This window comes from Mchenga conophoros, linkage group LG2 (genome assembly GCF_057382185.1).
Source record: "Mchenga conophoros isolate Kocher_MC1m ecotype Shallow Benthic linkage group LG2, M_conophoros_male_GT1.1, whole genome shotgun sequence".
Lineage (NCBI taxonomy): Eukaryota > Metazoa > Chordata > Actinopteri > Cichliformes > Cichlidae > Mchenga > Mchenga conophoros.
Genome location: NC_140527.1, coordinates 38,577,386 through 38,593,535, shown reverse-complemented (window position 1 = coordinate 38,593,535; position 16,150 = coordinate 38,577,386). Strand labels below are relative to the sequence as shown.

The following is a 16,150-nucleotide window of genomic DNA, read 5'->3' as shown; positions in this document are numbered from 1 at the left end:
AGGCTGGCAGTGAGGGCATAAAGCTAAGATTGAAGTCTTGAGGAAGAGGATGGGTTTTACTTAGTAAATGAAGAAGATGTTTATCTATTCTATAAAGCTGCTTTGCCACCTTTTCACACCCAGCCAGCAGCAGTTTGTATCTTACGGTTTATATTTGTTACTCTTTAAGAGATCCTGTCAAAAAGTAAACAAATTCTATGTAACTTTATATGAGCTGCTGTTTTACCCAGGTTATGTTTGTTCTTACTGTTATTATCCCAGACTTAACTCACGTGTGTTATCAATCACTTCCTTTCAGAGTATCGCCTCTTCAGAAGTCAGAAGTGGTTGAGATGGTGAAAAAACAGGTGAAGGTGATCACGCTGGCCATCGGCGATGGTGCTAACGACGTAGGAATGATCCAAACAGCTCATGTCGGTGTGGGAATCTCAGGCAACGAGGGTCTGCAGGCGGCAAACTCCTCAGACTACTCGATTGCTCAGGTGAGGAGTCAGAGATTGAAAGCACAAATAAATAAAGTGGGAACTTTTACCTAGTATTGAAGTTCAAAGAAGATCTATTATGCTCACATTAACTAATAACATCTGCATTTGTACAAGTGCTTCCTGTGAGCTAAAGGCTCATGCTTCTTTAAAATTGTAAATCATCACCTTTGTGATGGGTTTGATGGCTTTTCAGTAACTTCACCTCAATAAAGGAATTTGAGAGTCAGAGAAATATTAAAATATTACCAGGATCCAATCTGTCAGTCTAGTAATAAAAGATCAGCGACTGCAAAAATGAAGATACCAGGTAGGTTATGATATTTAATTTGGCTCAAGCAAAGTGAAAATCATAATAATACACGACTCGATAAACACGTCAAAGTTGCAAATGCTTATCCATACAGTACTTTATCAGTAATACTGTTTTCCATGCCTTGTGACAGCCTTGTCGCTGTTTTCATGTATTACATGTTACTGATAGCTTGGTACATTGTTCTGAGGAACAATAGGTCACATATCTGAAAGGGCTTCAACTTATACAGTAAAGTAGCATCTCCTATAAAACAGGCTGTGGTGAAACCCAACTCCCAACACAGCTACAGGGAACGCATCCTGGCAAACTGCTTCTTAAACCCATACTCATGTCCCAGCAACCAGTTTGTCTGAAACGCTGCATACATATGACACCCGTTGACACAAAATCCATGGCGTTTGTGAGTCTGTTACACAGCACACCACTTAGTTCATTGTGTTAGTACAGCCAAGAGGCTTGGGGGTATGAGGAACTAAGAGTTGACTAAGGCACAGTGCATTTTCTGTGCTTCAGTATGAAATTACTAATCAAGAGACTTGGGTTTGTCTGAAGTTCCCCATTTAGTCCGCATGACATGTAGAAAGTGTATGTTCTTCAAAGACAGGTGGCCTCTTGTAATCGATTTGTGTCAAATTAAATTACACCTCCAGACTTCCAGTGGTACTTTCCGCATCTTGGCGCAACGGTACATTAACTGTAATCTGCTGACTACAAACTGAAATCAATCAAGGGGAAGTTGTATAACTTTCTACTCCTATACATGATTTAGATTAATGTCTGCGAGTGTCAGATGAGCATCTTGCTGCTATAGATTACTACACAGCTAGATTTGATACTTGAACAGTGTTATCTGTTAAAGTAAGTGGAGAGTAAAGAGCTTCAGGCCAAGGCATCTCTGCTGACTGTCTGTCATCAGCTTGGCTCTGTGTTAACTGATGTTTGATCCAGCCCTCCGAGGGGTCACGCAAACTGGGAGCTGCGACTGTTCTTTCATATCACAGAGGAGTTCTGTGTAGATGCTGAAAGACAAGACCCCAAAATAAATAAAGCTGTGTTCAAAATGTCAAGCTCTCACTACTCACAATACAACTGGGATATATAGCAAGCCATGTTTTAGTGCTATCCAAATGTAAAAGGAGTTTTATGTACTGCGCTAAAAGTATGACACAACTGCTCACAAAAGTGTGTAAAACCCACAATCATTACCCAAACATAAAGAATTTCAACTACTAAAAAATATGTATATTTATTATGTTTGTAAAAGCTAGTATATGCCCACGCTGACAGAAGAAAAGAGAAAAATAAGGGTTGATGTAATTTATGTCAGCCTCTTGCTAGCTATGTGTAATTCAACTTCTGTGCATATAAATGAGAAGATATTGCTGTGAAATAAAAAATTATACAATGGCTTTACAAAGTGCATTAAAATATATATATTTAAGCCTGTTGCCAGGTGATTGCTGGGCAACATGATGACATCATCTCATATAGATGAGTATAGCTAAGTGTAACGAGTCTGGCTCCCCGGCTCTTGATGGTCTTTGAGGAGTTCACAGACCAAAAACAAACACTGACAGAGATTTTGTGCGTTACAGGACAACATGCTGGGTGTCTTTTCTTTTATCATTAAAAAAAATCTGTCTGTAATTATTTTGTTAGCTGGTGTTGATGTATCACTTTTTAATTGTGCAACAGCAATAATGTAATTAATGAACCCATGAAAATGACCCGAGCACTGTCCGAAAGCGGCTTTTCCTTTTTGCCGATGGGCTCACTAATTTGGAGCAAAGAGGGAGAAGTGATTAAGTGAATGATTTTGGACACAAGCCCTAACCCTTCTAGATGGTAAGAAGGTGTGATGAAACACTTGTTCTGCTCCAGTGCTATCACACTCATCAGCCAAAATTGCAGTGTGATTGAAAGTTCACCACAGGCCTTAAATAGTGGTATAATTATGAAGCCATTTAACTATTATGTTAGGCCCTTGGAGACTAATACCCCCATATGAACCCCTCCAATTTCTTGCAGTCTTTGTCTACACACTTTGTGGAATGTGTTAGCGAGAGCTTTGGCCACAAGCTCTCATCAGAGGCTTTCTGCCCGGGAATGACAATCTTGAAGTTCTGTAACTCTTTTAGTGCTCCAGCCCTGATCTCTGATTACAAGGAGCCATTAGAGACAAACATTAGACACAGAGTTCTGCTATCCATTCATTTTGTCGTGTTCCTCCATTCATTTCCCTCCCACACAGTTCAAATACTTAAAGAATCTGCTGCTGGTTCACGGAGCCTGGAATTACAACCGCGTAGCCAAGTGCATCCTATACTGCTTCTACAAGAATATTGTCCTGTACATCATCGAGGTAAGACTCACACAGAAGCTCTCAGCACTGAAAGTCATGCAAAAAGCCAGATGTGAATGCACAGCTTTGAGATTCTTTTTTTCAAAGATGCAAATGGCACAACTACGTGAAGGCAAAGATTCCCTGTTAGAGTTTCCATGTTTGTATTTCTGTTGACTGGCCCCTCACAGTACCTGCCAGGTTGTGCAGCTGCTGGATGAAGGGTTTGAGTTTTGACATATCGGAGCAGAATATGCCCACGAGAACGCTCGCAGACATACACACTCTATCATACGTGGTATAATCAACAGGAAGTCTGCCTTTAGTCCTTGCCAGTTGTTCAGTCCTCAGAATATTAATCTGCAGTTCATCTGAGTTAGTGAGAAGTCGAACCAGTTCACTAGTGACTCCACATATTTTATGTCCTAACATTTAGGTATTAATTGTTATGCGAATAACATTGGACATGCCAAGAAATAAAATGCAGATGATTAGTGGCCAATCATGTTATGCTCTAACTTGGGCTGTGATAATGGTGAAATGTTAGGATTAACTTTATTTTTCATGTATTTTATCAAATGGCTTTCTTGTGATGTTCCTACATATTTATATGCATTTTTTTTTTCCTTGGCAAGTTCAACTTCTTTCCTGAAATAATGCTTAATAACATTTTCCCATCACTGTGATTTTTACTGCACTGATGGGCCTTGTTGGGAAATGTTCACAGACACTCGAACACTCTCCCTGTTTATCAGTGGATAAGGATTAGATAGTTTCACGTGTCTCTGCCGGCATCGGTCAGTTGTTGTGTGGTGGGTTTGATGGCATCTGACAGATACCAGACCCAGTGCAGATTGCAGCCTCAGATCTATAACCAAGGGTGGCCAGACACGTGAAGTGCTTCCTATCATCGGCAGCTTTATCACTAGTAGTGCTCAGATGTTTTGATCAACAGGCCGTGCACTTGTGTGACAAAAGTAGCAAGTTTGGCTTTGCACCGTCCCAAAAATCCAGAAGTGGAAACTGCTGAGTGTTTGATCTTTGAGCTTTACCAGTCGCTTTGTGCCAAAGTGACCACGCAGCGTAACCGAAAACACGACATGAAACGATTTCCATGAAGTAGGTAACATCTGGGAGCAGAACAGGAGAAAAATACATTATTTGGCCACTTAAAAGACCACCTCTCTTTCCTTATGTTGCTTGACAAGATTTGAGAATACTGCTTTATTTGCTCACAAAATGTTGGCGTTTTGAGAGCGCTCCCTGCTGAAGCGTCAGGTTTTTAGAACCTCATAATCACATGACCTTTTATGGAAATATGACCACTTAAAAAATTTCTTTTGTTGATCCTCTTTCTGTGACACTTGACCTCTGATCCCCCCTTTTTAAATCCTCATTTTAGTTTATGTGCCATGAAAAATCCGTCGTGTATTTAAAACATTCCAGCGTGTCTGCCTCTGACTTATTGTGACCTGGGTAACGGCTCTCTTTCCAGGCTGTAACTGCAGTTATAAATTCATTGTGACCATTCGATCCCGCTGCCCTTTTCCACATATGCCGTAACAGTTCAGAGAACAAGTTCAAAGTAAAATTCAATTTTCAGCAAATGTAATTTTCTGTTGGCACGATCCATTACATTTGACATTTACATCTTAAAATTGGATTACGCTTGTTTGTCTCTGTTTTTAATCATGGGTAAACGTTAGCTTCTCAATCACTAGGAATTTGATTTTTAAGTTTAAAAGAACATCAAAACCTGGTCAGTGTTCTTCTCGGCATCCTTTTCTTCTTTTTCCTTGTGCCACCAAATACTGCTTCCCTTTGAAACATACCAGGTCCATTTTCAAAGGCCCTTTTCCAGCGACTGGAACATAACATCGATAGTTTTGTCTGCAGGGCGAGCTTCTTTCCAGTACACCTTTTGTTGCTTTCTGAAAACATAAGTCCCCTCCCCCTCTCATGCTCGGCTCCTTCAGGGGAATGAAGTAGATAATAGGACATTTCTTCACGATTTGGCTGGTATTTGAAATGTCCCCGTGTTGTAAGACCTTGACATCTAACACAGCGGCAACCCCGGGGTATGAGTCAAAGCAGCGTTTGTTGCACTAATAGGTTTACTTTTGAGCTCGCATGTTTTCCCCTCGACTCTCGGGATGCCTTGCAAGAACAGAATCGAGGATGTTGACGGGAATTTTAACTTTTTGTTCGCAGCACCATTGTCCCATACAGTGTGGGTTACAATTTGAATGCCAGGGCAGGAAGACCCTGTGTTTAAGCCTCTTTTCATCTCCCTCTGCTTCCACGGGGTCTTTGGTTTCTTATAAGACACATGGAGTAAGAGGGCGAAGGATTCTCGGCCTATTGTGGAAGACGTGAATGTGAGCACAACTTAGTCTGAAGCTCTTGGAGCGGTTCAAGATTTTCTGTGGCTCACAGAGGGTTAATTGTGAGTCAGAATGTAAGGCTGTCACTCCAGCGGATGATTGACTGACATGCAGTGTTTCTTTTTACTTTTTAGAGGCTGCTGGTTGTGATTGGCATTTCTTTTCCTAATCGGTTAGAGAGCACTTTAAGCACATTCATGCTTGAGCTATGAATTTTCATTTGATTTAAAAGAAGGAGGAAAAAAAGGCGGCAACATACATTTTTAAACAATGTGTCCAGTAACTAAAGTTCGGGAATAATTTATAACCTCGAGTGATTGAAGAACAGCAGCAAAAAAGTGGAATTGAGCCACATTAAAGCTAAGAGACCCTTTTTAAAAGAAACCATAGAAACTCCGTTCACATGGGCGAGCCAGCTGGCCTCTCAGCTTTGATTGACACATTGCCAGGGTGCTACAGAGGGGGCTGATGGACAAGTGGCATTTATGAGGCAATTACATGAAAGCTCATTCAGTGGAGCTCAGTTTAGTCAGAGACGGCTCAGAGTAGCAGAGCAAAGCTTGCCGACCAGTAGCTCCGAATTAATCCACGGAGGCCATGCCTGGCATTGTGAGACTGCTTCTGTTTGTAGCTCCACATATTTCCAGCATATTTATCAGCTCCCTCTTTATGCGACTCTTTATTCTGTGCTTGCTTTGTGTATGAATTCCATTAACAATCCTGCAGGGCTGAGCTTAAGAGTGTCAGGACTCGCATTGTTGGGGACAAATGTCATACCCTCACCCCCCCACCCTCCAGCCACTTGGAGACAGCAGTGAAGCAACACTGGAATCAATGATTTTTCATTTGCTGATGAATATGCAAGTCTTCTTATCTCCTAGCCCTTGCCCAATCCTCCTTTTTTCTACAGCTCCCGTTTCCCTCTATCCCTGTTTTTCATGATGTGCAGTGAGGGAGAGAGGCCAGCCACACCCCTTCGCTGAGTGGCACTCAAAGAGGAGAAGAAAAGGGGAAGGAAAAATCCGGCCTGGTACTTCCCCTAATGAGCAAATCAATGCATCTGTCCCTGAAGAGACGGAGAGAGTGAGAAAGAGAGAGGGAAGCTATTGGGACCTGAGAGACCAGGCCAAAACACTCACACAGAAGCAGTTACCTCAAGCTATGAATAGGAGTCTTTTTTAACTTAGCACAACAATATATCAGCCCAGACCCTCATTGAGCAGAGCTGTAATTAATTCAGCAGTTTGACCTACCCGCTAGCCTCTCGTTACCGTCGCTTGAGCTAATGGATGAACCTGGCTCATAGCTCGGGCTCCGTCTACCCACAACCCACAGCACTGGCATCTGAATATATTTCTCTGTGCTTTGCCAGGGGTTGTACTGTTCATCTTTTGGTCTTGGTCTAGCCATATGTAGTCCCACATTCAGCTGAGGTTGAAACCAGACCCCCTCTTTTAAAAGACACAGCATCATGGTAGAGTGCACCTGATGGCGGGATCTGGGATGGGTGGGTGAGGCAGAGAGGGGAAGGTGAGGGGCAGGGTAGGGGCGAGCAGAGGATTCGTCTACATCCCCCCCCTCACCATTTGTTTTCATGCCTATGCTTTCACGAGTAAATGGGAAGGACCAGTGGCAGATTATTATTGGTCGTGTAGACAGTGGCAGCGGCAGGCGGGGCTCCGAAACAGGCTTTGTCTCAATCTGAGAATTTGTAGCAGTTCATGCCTTCATAATGAAGTTAAATGAAGCGAGGAAATACTTGGTTGGCCATGGCCAAAACGCAGCACCCCTGATGTTCTCTTGACAGTTTTGGCATGAGTCTGTCCAGGACCGCAACATTGCAAACTGTAACTCTGTAAGGTGCAGTTGCTGATTTACAATCTGCAAACAATTTTCAGGGTGTGCAGTCAGATTTACTCGATGTCAGATAAATCCGCTTTACACCAATAAAAATTCGACGTATGTGCCATTTCCCTACCAGATTGGAGCTATTGCTCTGCTTTCATCTTAGAGGCATTATTTTGCTCAAATAAGCGTGGCTAATCAAAATACGGTGATAAGCCTCGTTTCCACTCAGCACATGGTTCACATTACCTCTGTCTGCCTTTCCTGACACAATATATCAAAGTTCTGCAGTCCTGACTTTGGCCTTAGAACTAACCTCATCTGTCACCCACATGTCATCAGGTAGATCATGGAGGAAAACAGTGGGTAAGATATATGTTAGAAGTTAATCGTGTGATGAATCCAGTGGAGACTTTGCATCTCCGAGGTGCCACCTGGAGGTCCTGGCTTTCCCGCTGTCTCTCATTTTTTCTCATTTGGCCCTTCTGCCTGTTTTTTTTTTTTTTTTAAGTTAAAATTGTGTCTGAATTAAACTAATGACGCAGGTTGATCACAGGTCAGCACTTTAAAACCAAACCACTTTAATTTAAGGATCATTCGGTTATTTATTTTTTCCCTTACACTAAAGGGAAACATACTTTTTCTTTTCTATTATCTATCATTGCAATCTCAGCGGAGGCTGCGTTCCCTTTGATCTGATGGTAGGATAAGAAAGACATTGAAGGATGCTGTGTGGATCGTTAGTTTGTAGATGCAGTGATCCTGTCTCAAATCTGATCATGTCACTTATCTTTGCAATCACTAATGAAAAGCTTACACCGAAAGAGCAAATGGCTGCTTGCATGTAAATGTGGCAGCGTCTTCTATGATTAAAGCTTTCAATATCAAAACTGAGAGCAAATGGCTTTCAGCGTAAAATGACAGTGCTCATTGAAAGATGTTTCAAATGTTACAACACTTCGACTTCATTGTTTGCCACTAAAGTTGATGGCTTCTTAAAAAAGATTGTATTATAAATCTCTGATTGTATTTCTTCTGTTCGTATGTTGCTGTTTTGACTCATTTTATGATTTTTTTGTCTTTCTTAGATCTGGTTTGCATTCGTCAATGGCTTCTCTGGTCAGATTCTGTTCGAACGCTGGTGCATCGGCTTGTACAATGTGGTGAGTGTTTAGAAATATGTGCCTCTATAGAGACCACTTTACTCCTCTACCTCTGTCCCCTCTTTGACACAGAACGTATTAGCTGTGGTGCCTCAAGCCTGATCCCTTTATTGCGTGACTATGTCATCAGCATCCTGAAAAAGTTCTCCTTTATTTATGACCCGTTGTCAAGCCCGTATTCCCTGTGTGCCCTAAACTATGTACTGAATGCGAAAGAACAACAGCTTCGCTTGCCCCAAAGAGTATAGTTAGTAAGAGCAGCTACGTTTCAACGATAATAAGAATAGGAAGACTGGAGCAGAGCCGGCCGCTGATGTAGGGAGTCCCTCAGAGCGCCGTAACAGGACCACTCCTAATGAACTCATATTTCATATCTGTCATGAATTAAGCAGGAGGGAAAAAAGTGCATCTGTAGTCTGAGGTTTAAGAGTATACTGTTAAGACCACAATGAGTCAACATGTAACTTTAAACTGTTTATAAAAATGAACTCGATTCAATCAACAAAAATGAATGAGAGAAGTGTGAAGTGAAGTTTCCCCACAATCCCAATCGGCCTCAAGCGCAAGTCATTTATGGCAGGTACAAACTGAGATTTGAGCCCTGCCTTTTGCCCTGGTTCATAATATCCTCCCTTTGCCCCACACTCCCACACTTTGTAACCAGCGCTGTTTTGGTTGTGGGAAAAAGCTTCAGTCTTTCACTTTATCAAAAACTGAGGGAATTCCATTGGCTCAGTGGGAGTCTGTTAGAGGCAGTGGGCTGAATCTGCCCCTCAAAGGAGGTCTTCCTCAGCCTGGCTCTGAATAAGAAAAGAAGCCAGTGGAGCATGTCCTGTAGCCCACTGGTCCTGCCGACTGAGGCCTGAAGACTTCCACTCCAGATGGGCCTGTAGGGAACTCACACCAACTGAATCACTTGAGCTACACAAATAGCATCCTTCCTCTCTCAGCAGCTGCTATACAGAACATTACAACACCACCACGAAATGATGCTGTAAATGCCTGCTCCTCAGTCAAGAAGACCACAGATGCTCATTGGAGATGGTTTTTGCATATGAACAGACTTAAAGCATGACAAATCAAAATAAGGTCAGCCAGTCTTCAGTGAAGTAAAATTAAGAGTGGAGCAAGTGGAGAACAAAATGAAACAGAGCTTTGACAGGATGTTGGAGGTCAGATTTACTGTGGCAGCTTTAAAGGGAGATATTTTTAGCAAAATCATATTATTTCATATCAGATTCATCACTGTGTGTTTGTGCACGTCTGCGGGTGTGTTTTTTTTCGTAGATCTTCACTGCCTTGCCTCCTCTCACTCTGGGAATATTTGAGCGCTCCTGCAGGAAAGAGAATATGCTGAAATACCCAGAGCTCTACAAAACCTCCCAGAATGCCATGGGCTTCAATACCAAGGTAATTTGATCCTCTTATCACATGTATGTTATCTATGTGGATGTTTCCTGTAACACGTAAACAGATTTCAGTACTTTTAGATTAATTATTTTTCTCAGTTTGCTCTTCATTGCAGTCCTAAGTATAAGTATCATGTTCTGTGAATATATTTCATGTAAAGTCTAATAGTATGTGGGTGTAACAGTATTTTCCATAGACGTAGTATGTCATTAATACTGTTAGCTTTACTGACATGCTTCAACAGCCCAGTGTCGGTAACAGCCATTTCTTTAATTCTGCTCAAATTAAGTGACAACAACAACAAACTTATACTAAAGTATGTTATGTTCCTTTTTATTGTACCTTTTATGATTGGGAATTAATTTTGTTCTCCACTAAATTAAAAGGTTAAAAGTCCCAGTAATGAAATCACATTAATAACGGGACAGCGATCTGTTGTGTTGACGTCTCAGTGACCTGGCAGCTGCAGTTTGTGGGTATCCGGTCGTAGCCTGGTTTGGCCTGGCTTGACCTGTTCTGTCTGGTTGCGGGGGCTGTCTGTTAGCTTCCCCCTTCAACTGGTAATAAAGTCGTCTCGTCCTTTCTCCATGCTGAGCCAGAGACTCCTGGACCCTCCTCACAGGCGTGGTGACCTGGTTAGCACCACATGGAGGTGGATTAAAAGCAGATTGGCCATGGTGGTCACGGGCATGGAAGCTCAGATCTGTTGGGAGATGGCAGCAGAAAAGGAGGGAGTAGAGAGAGTGTGCTGTCACTGTGTAATGGCATTTGTCGCAGAAAATTATGCAATTCGTTTAAGTGAGGTGTTTTTTTGTTCTCTTAGAAGCCTATCAGATCGCATTTAAGCCACACAATACCAGACTGCACGGATCAGACGGCGATGGTCCGATCCCGAGTTCGAGAAATACTCACTTCTGTTTTTAAAAAAGCCATTTTAAAATGCGTCCCAATGAACGTGAGCGTTTAGCTCATTTGTTCTGATTTGTGATGAATTGTTACAGATAATAAATAAATAGATAAAATTTAAATGTAGCATCTGATCCTACTATTAAAAAACAGCTGGTTAGTCCATAGGAGGCTCTAGTATATTAGCATCTTAATATTACACCTAACAGCTGGATCGCCAGTCTGCTCTGCATGATATCAGAGTACAAATACACAGGAAGAGGTTGTTTACCAAGTATAACAAGTATACCTTAGTACTTGTCTTGCATGTAGTTTCTATTTTTTTCAAGAACACGTGTAAAGGATAAAGTTGCTTTGATAACACATTCGTTTTAAAATATCTGACACTTGCTGACGCATCCATCTGTCACTGACTCCATGATCACACTGGTTAGAACTGGCACTAACAACACCTCCTGCTTTATCTTTGGCACAATTTGTACTTCTAAGTATGTAAATTTTTCTACCACATTAAATTATAACCTTTCAGAAGTTTGTTTCTTAGCTACACACTTAAAAGTGACAGAAGGCAACGTTAAGATTGAAACGTCTCGTAAAGTTGTAGCTTTGAATCTTGTGTTTTTGTAAATATACATGATATGATTAATCAGTAAGTGTCTGTAGAGCAGCTGTTGCACACAATTAGCCTTTGTTTAATTAAGAAAAACATATCGTGAACATTAGGTGTAGCCCTGCTAATGTCACACATTTTTAATACAGCAAAAAGCTTTTCCCAGCAGTGTGAAATACATATATAACATTTAAAGGCTGTAATGTCACAGTTGATAAATTGGCATAACAGCAGTGAGTGGATGTGTGCTGACTATCTAAATGAAATGGAAAAAATAGGTCATTTCACAGAAAAACAAATAGACTAAATGTGAACCAAGCGCCCTGTGTTCTTTGCACATCACTTCAGATTTTATGATTCACAATTGTTTTATTATTAATCATACTTTAATGATTTATGACTACTTCATAAATCGTATGACATTTTCTGTGAATCCTGTTGTATGATGGATTTCCCTTTAATTAGCTTTTTGCAAAGACTTCATTAAGTTTCTGGTGCCAAAAAAAGGAATCATTAAAAATATTCATGTGATAGTTAGAAGCAAATGAACCTCCATTTTTGTTTGGGCCACATTTTCCAAGACTCATAAATGATGACTTGGCCAGGTCAGCAGGTTGTTTTTGCTGGCTTGTCCACTCTATTCCCGAGATATTTTCCTTGCAGCTGGCCCGAGGCGAGGCGAGAAAATCCAGCAGGAATTTGGCCCCTCGAAGCCTGTCTTTCTGCTCGCCCGGCTCTTTTGTACACAACAGATACTGTCTTTGTGAATTAAAGCTGTTTGTGTTGAGGTGCGAGAAGGGAGAGACGGAGGGTGTTAGAAACTTCAGGCGTGGCTTCAGCTGTGTCGCTCATTCACTTTTAATTACAAATTCTAGACACCTAAACCGCCCTAATAAACCGCGTTCCCCTTCGTGCGGCCTCGGTGATCGCAGCAGTTTACCAGAAGCTATCACCTCCTACATAGCACCATTACTTCTCTTGCATACGGTTTTCCTCAAAACTGAAACAGGAAGCGTGGGAGCAACTCTGGAAATATTTGGCTCGATATTAATTACTGGCCTTCGTGTGGTTTAGGTTCTTTTTCTTATTTTTGTTTTTGGCAATTAGGATTCTGACAAAGGGCCGAATATTTGCAGGACAGACGAGGCATTCATTCGGAGCGCCAGCCCCAGCAACTTGCTGCGTAACAAGAAAGAAAAGAGCCTGGTGGCTGGAGGGGCGAAAGGGAGGATCCTACTGTGACAAATGATTATGAGCATTTATTGATTTCATTAGCATTCATTATGGTAGAGCGGAAACTGGGGCTGGCTTACACTCCCACAGAGTTTGGGATTGAGATAGCTGGGGAGGAGGCTGGTAGAGAGCTGAGCCTGCCAGTGGGAGGCTAATTGGCATAAACATGTGATTGTAACATTGGTGATAATTTAATACACATTTGACCACAGAGATAGAGGAGTGGGGGTTTGCTTTGGCTGGCCCTCACTCAGTGTATTGGGTTTTGTGTACACAGTGGGAGAGTGAGGTAATCCAGGATTGGGGGTGGCTGCTAAAGGACTTTAGATGAGGAGGTTGTGCTACAGCGACCAAAAACAAGCCCGTGGCGTAGATTAGAGCAGGACTTGTTCCTTCACTGTGCCCATTCATTTTCCAGCCAGATGATCTCAAGTAACCCTACACAGTAAAATAGTGCGAATAGCTGTTCTGAAGACCACAACATACAGAAAGTGAGTTTCCAGGATGTGTAATTCATCTTGTATAAGTAGTGTTTAATATTTCACTGACAGGTTTGCTGAAGTTGTTGAAAAGCGAGCCTTTTTAAAACAAGCCAGATACTAAAACGTGATGCTTTCCCCCGTTTGCTTTTGATTTTTTAATGCCCTGCTCCATCTATTATTATTAACCTTTATTTAACCAGGAAAAGTCCCATTGAGATTAAAAACCTCTTTTGCAAGGGAGTCCTGGCCAAGAGGCGACAACACGTTGAAATTACAAAGTTACATACATATTATAAATAACAATTACATTTTAAAAACATTTTTCTCTGGCTCTCTCAATCTGGACTTAAAAGCATTTAATGAAATAAGATCTGCTATCTTCCAGTCTTTTTGCATCATGTTCCATGTGAAAGGGGCAGCATAAGTAAAAGCCCTCTTTCCCAGTTCAGTTCTGGCAAATGGAACATTGAGCAATAAAAGATCGCTTGAACGCAGGCTGTAAGAAACAGTACTTCTCCGTGTGAGCAGATCGCAAATGTAGGTGGGCATTTGTCCAAGCAGGGCCTTATAAATAAAGATGCACCAGTGAGCATCTGCCCTTTAATCTCGACAAATTTTCTCAGGATTCACAGCAGCGTCTGTGTTAGCACAGCGGGGGAAAGGCGGCACAAATATGGAGTGTTTTTTGGCAGAAAGGATTTTCACGGCTGTTTCATGGTACATCACCCATTAGTGTTTTGTTTGGCCATCGCGTCGCATAATGTGAATTTGAAGCACCGCGGCTTTGGAGAGAGAGAGAGAGAGACAGTATGGATGTAAACGATTCAAGTCTACATGCTTGCGTAGACAGACGCACACGCAGACTGCGGTTTTCCAGCAGGCTCTCAATAATTACCGTGAAAACAGTTTAATCTCTGTCAGGCCTGTCAGTCTCCCTGTGTGTGTTTCTAGATTTATTTTTGCTTTTTTAAACTCTGCTGTCATTTATTACTACACCAGTTAAAATCCTCACATGAAAGGGCCGAAGCCTAATGAAATATAATGAGAGGAAACCCTCACACTGGCAGCTCATACATTAATGTTATACAGTGTTTGTGTTGTTGAGATGAGTATGTGTATTTTTCTTACACCCACTGATTCGTTTTGTTTTAATTTATTCTTGACTACAGGGAAAATGTGCAAACTTGTATTAGCTTTAACTGCCCATGAACACATTCAGCAACCTCTTTCTCCCCCATAACACACACAGAGGATATACAACGTGTCTGTCAGCGGGGCGGCCATTCAGCATGGAGGCCCCGACAAAACCGCCACTTAGCCTAGCGCCTGGCTGGCACAAAGGGCCCAGGTCAGGGGTCACTTGGAAAGCTGGAGCTCCCAACACCCTTTTCTCATGCTTTTTTTCCACTCTCTCTCCCTCTCACCCTCTTATTGGAATCTCTTGCTGTCCAACCTCCCCCTCCCCTGTCCTCCCCCTCCTATACATCCTTTCCCTCCATCCCTCTTCCCTCTTTTTTGCAGGTCTTCTGGGCCCATTGTCTGAACGGCCTCTTCCACTCCGTCATCCTCTTCTGGTTCCCCCTTAAAGCCTTCCAGCATGGTAAGTAGCTCCCAGAGACTCCTCCACGGCTCTCGGTGGACCTGGCGCATAAATAAGGAGGACAGTCAAAGACACGTATTTTGTCTTAATTAGTTCTCTTTTCAACCATCCAGTCATGAATTGCAAACATGTGTGTGCTCCAGTCCGAGGGACACGCAATAACAAGCCCATGTTCATGTTTGCCCTAATGACTGCTGAAATGCTTTAGCGTGCAGTTATTGGCACTTACTTAGCTTTGATAGATAACATAGACCCAATCAGGTGCTTTCTCTGCGGCCAAAATGATGTTTTTATTCAAACAGAGAGCTTCGTGAGTGCAAATAACTTTATTGATCCATAGAAGGTCAATTGTGCATGTTTGGCACGTTGAGATGGTCTCTGTGTGTGTGGGTGTATGTGCAGAGAGAATAGGGATCTTTGAGCCGGTAAGTCTTGGCTGGCTGGAGCTAAGGACCACACAAGCTTGGGCCTGCTCTCCAAACAAAAGGCGCCAAGCCCCTCACTGTGACTGACAGGCTGTCAGCAAAGCCTCAGCGCACACAAGACATGTGACCAGCCGGAAGTAAAGGGAAAGGGAGCCTCTCTTTCTTTACTGGCAGTGCACACTGTTGATATTTTAGCCAGAGCCCAGGCCCACTTGGGCGGTATGAAGCAATATGTCTGTGTGACTCACAGCTTATTTCAGTCTTATTAATTTAGGAAGTTATACGAAAAGCATCGGATTCCTTTTTAATGGCAGAATTAATTAAAATGTTGCCAGAAAAATAATTTTACCCTCTCTTTCAGCACTAAATTAGCCAGAACTTTTCGTTTTTGAATATGATTAATGGACACCAATTCTGCTGGATTTGCATACACATACTGCCTTGAAATTAACATTCCAGGCTCTCTCAAGGACAGTAATGGAAGCAGCGTTTGACTGTGGTTTCTACTTTTAGTTCCCTGCTCCACTCCAAGCACTTTATGACAAAACTCACATTGATGTACCTAAAGTGTTACCCTATGTGAAACCTAAGAGCTGAAGAAGGACAGCTTAAAAGCCTCTGCTGCTGATTCCCTTCACAGATACAGTTTTTGGCAATGGAAGAACTCCGGACTATCTCCTCTTAGGCAACATGGTTTACACGGTAAGTGCACCGGTCTTCTTCCCTGGCAGTGTTTCTGCTGTGTTACAGACTTCGGGTGTGTGAGCCAAGTGTTCTTAAATGCCAGCGAATAAACATCAGCTATATTTCCTTGTCTTCTTCTCTTCAATTGTCTGATGATCTTTTCCAGTTTCGTTTTTTCCAGTAAAATGCTTTCTTATTGCGACTTCAGGTATGTGGGATGAACTTCACATGATCCTCTTTGCTGAACGAACATGTGGTTTGTGTCTCCG

At 42.1% G+C, this 16,150-nt stretch overlaps 1 protein-coding gene across 7 annotated transcripts in view; it reads left to right on the top strand.

Annotated features, from left to right (window-relative positions):
* Positions 1 to 16,150, top strand: part of atp8a1 (ATPase phospholipid transporting 8A1) — a 111,138-nt gene that overhangs the window by 76,041 nt on the left and 18,947 nt on the right. For all 7 annotated transcript variants that reach the window (XR_014888314.1, XR_014888313.1, XM_085245139.1 and 4 more), the window contains 6 exons: positions 299 to 482; positions 3,050 to 3,160; positions 8,457 to 8,531; positions 9,819 to 9,941; positions 14,694 to 14,772; positions 15,838 to 15,899. Coding sequence is in view for 5 of the 7 variants with exons in the window: in XM_085245139.1 (XP_085101265.1) it covers positions 299 to 482; positions 3,050 to 3,160; positions 8,457 to 8,531; positions 9,819 to 9,941; positions 14,694 to 14,772; positions 15,838 to 15,899 (634 nt within the window). In the remaining 2 variants the exon portion in view is untranslated. The remainder of the gene's footprint in view (positions 1 to 298; positions 483 to 3,049; positions 3,161 to 8,456; positions 8,532 to 9,818; positions 9,942 to 14,693; positions 14,773 to 15,837; positions 15,900 to 16,150) is intronic.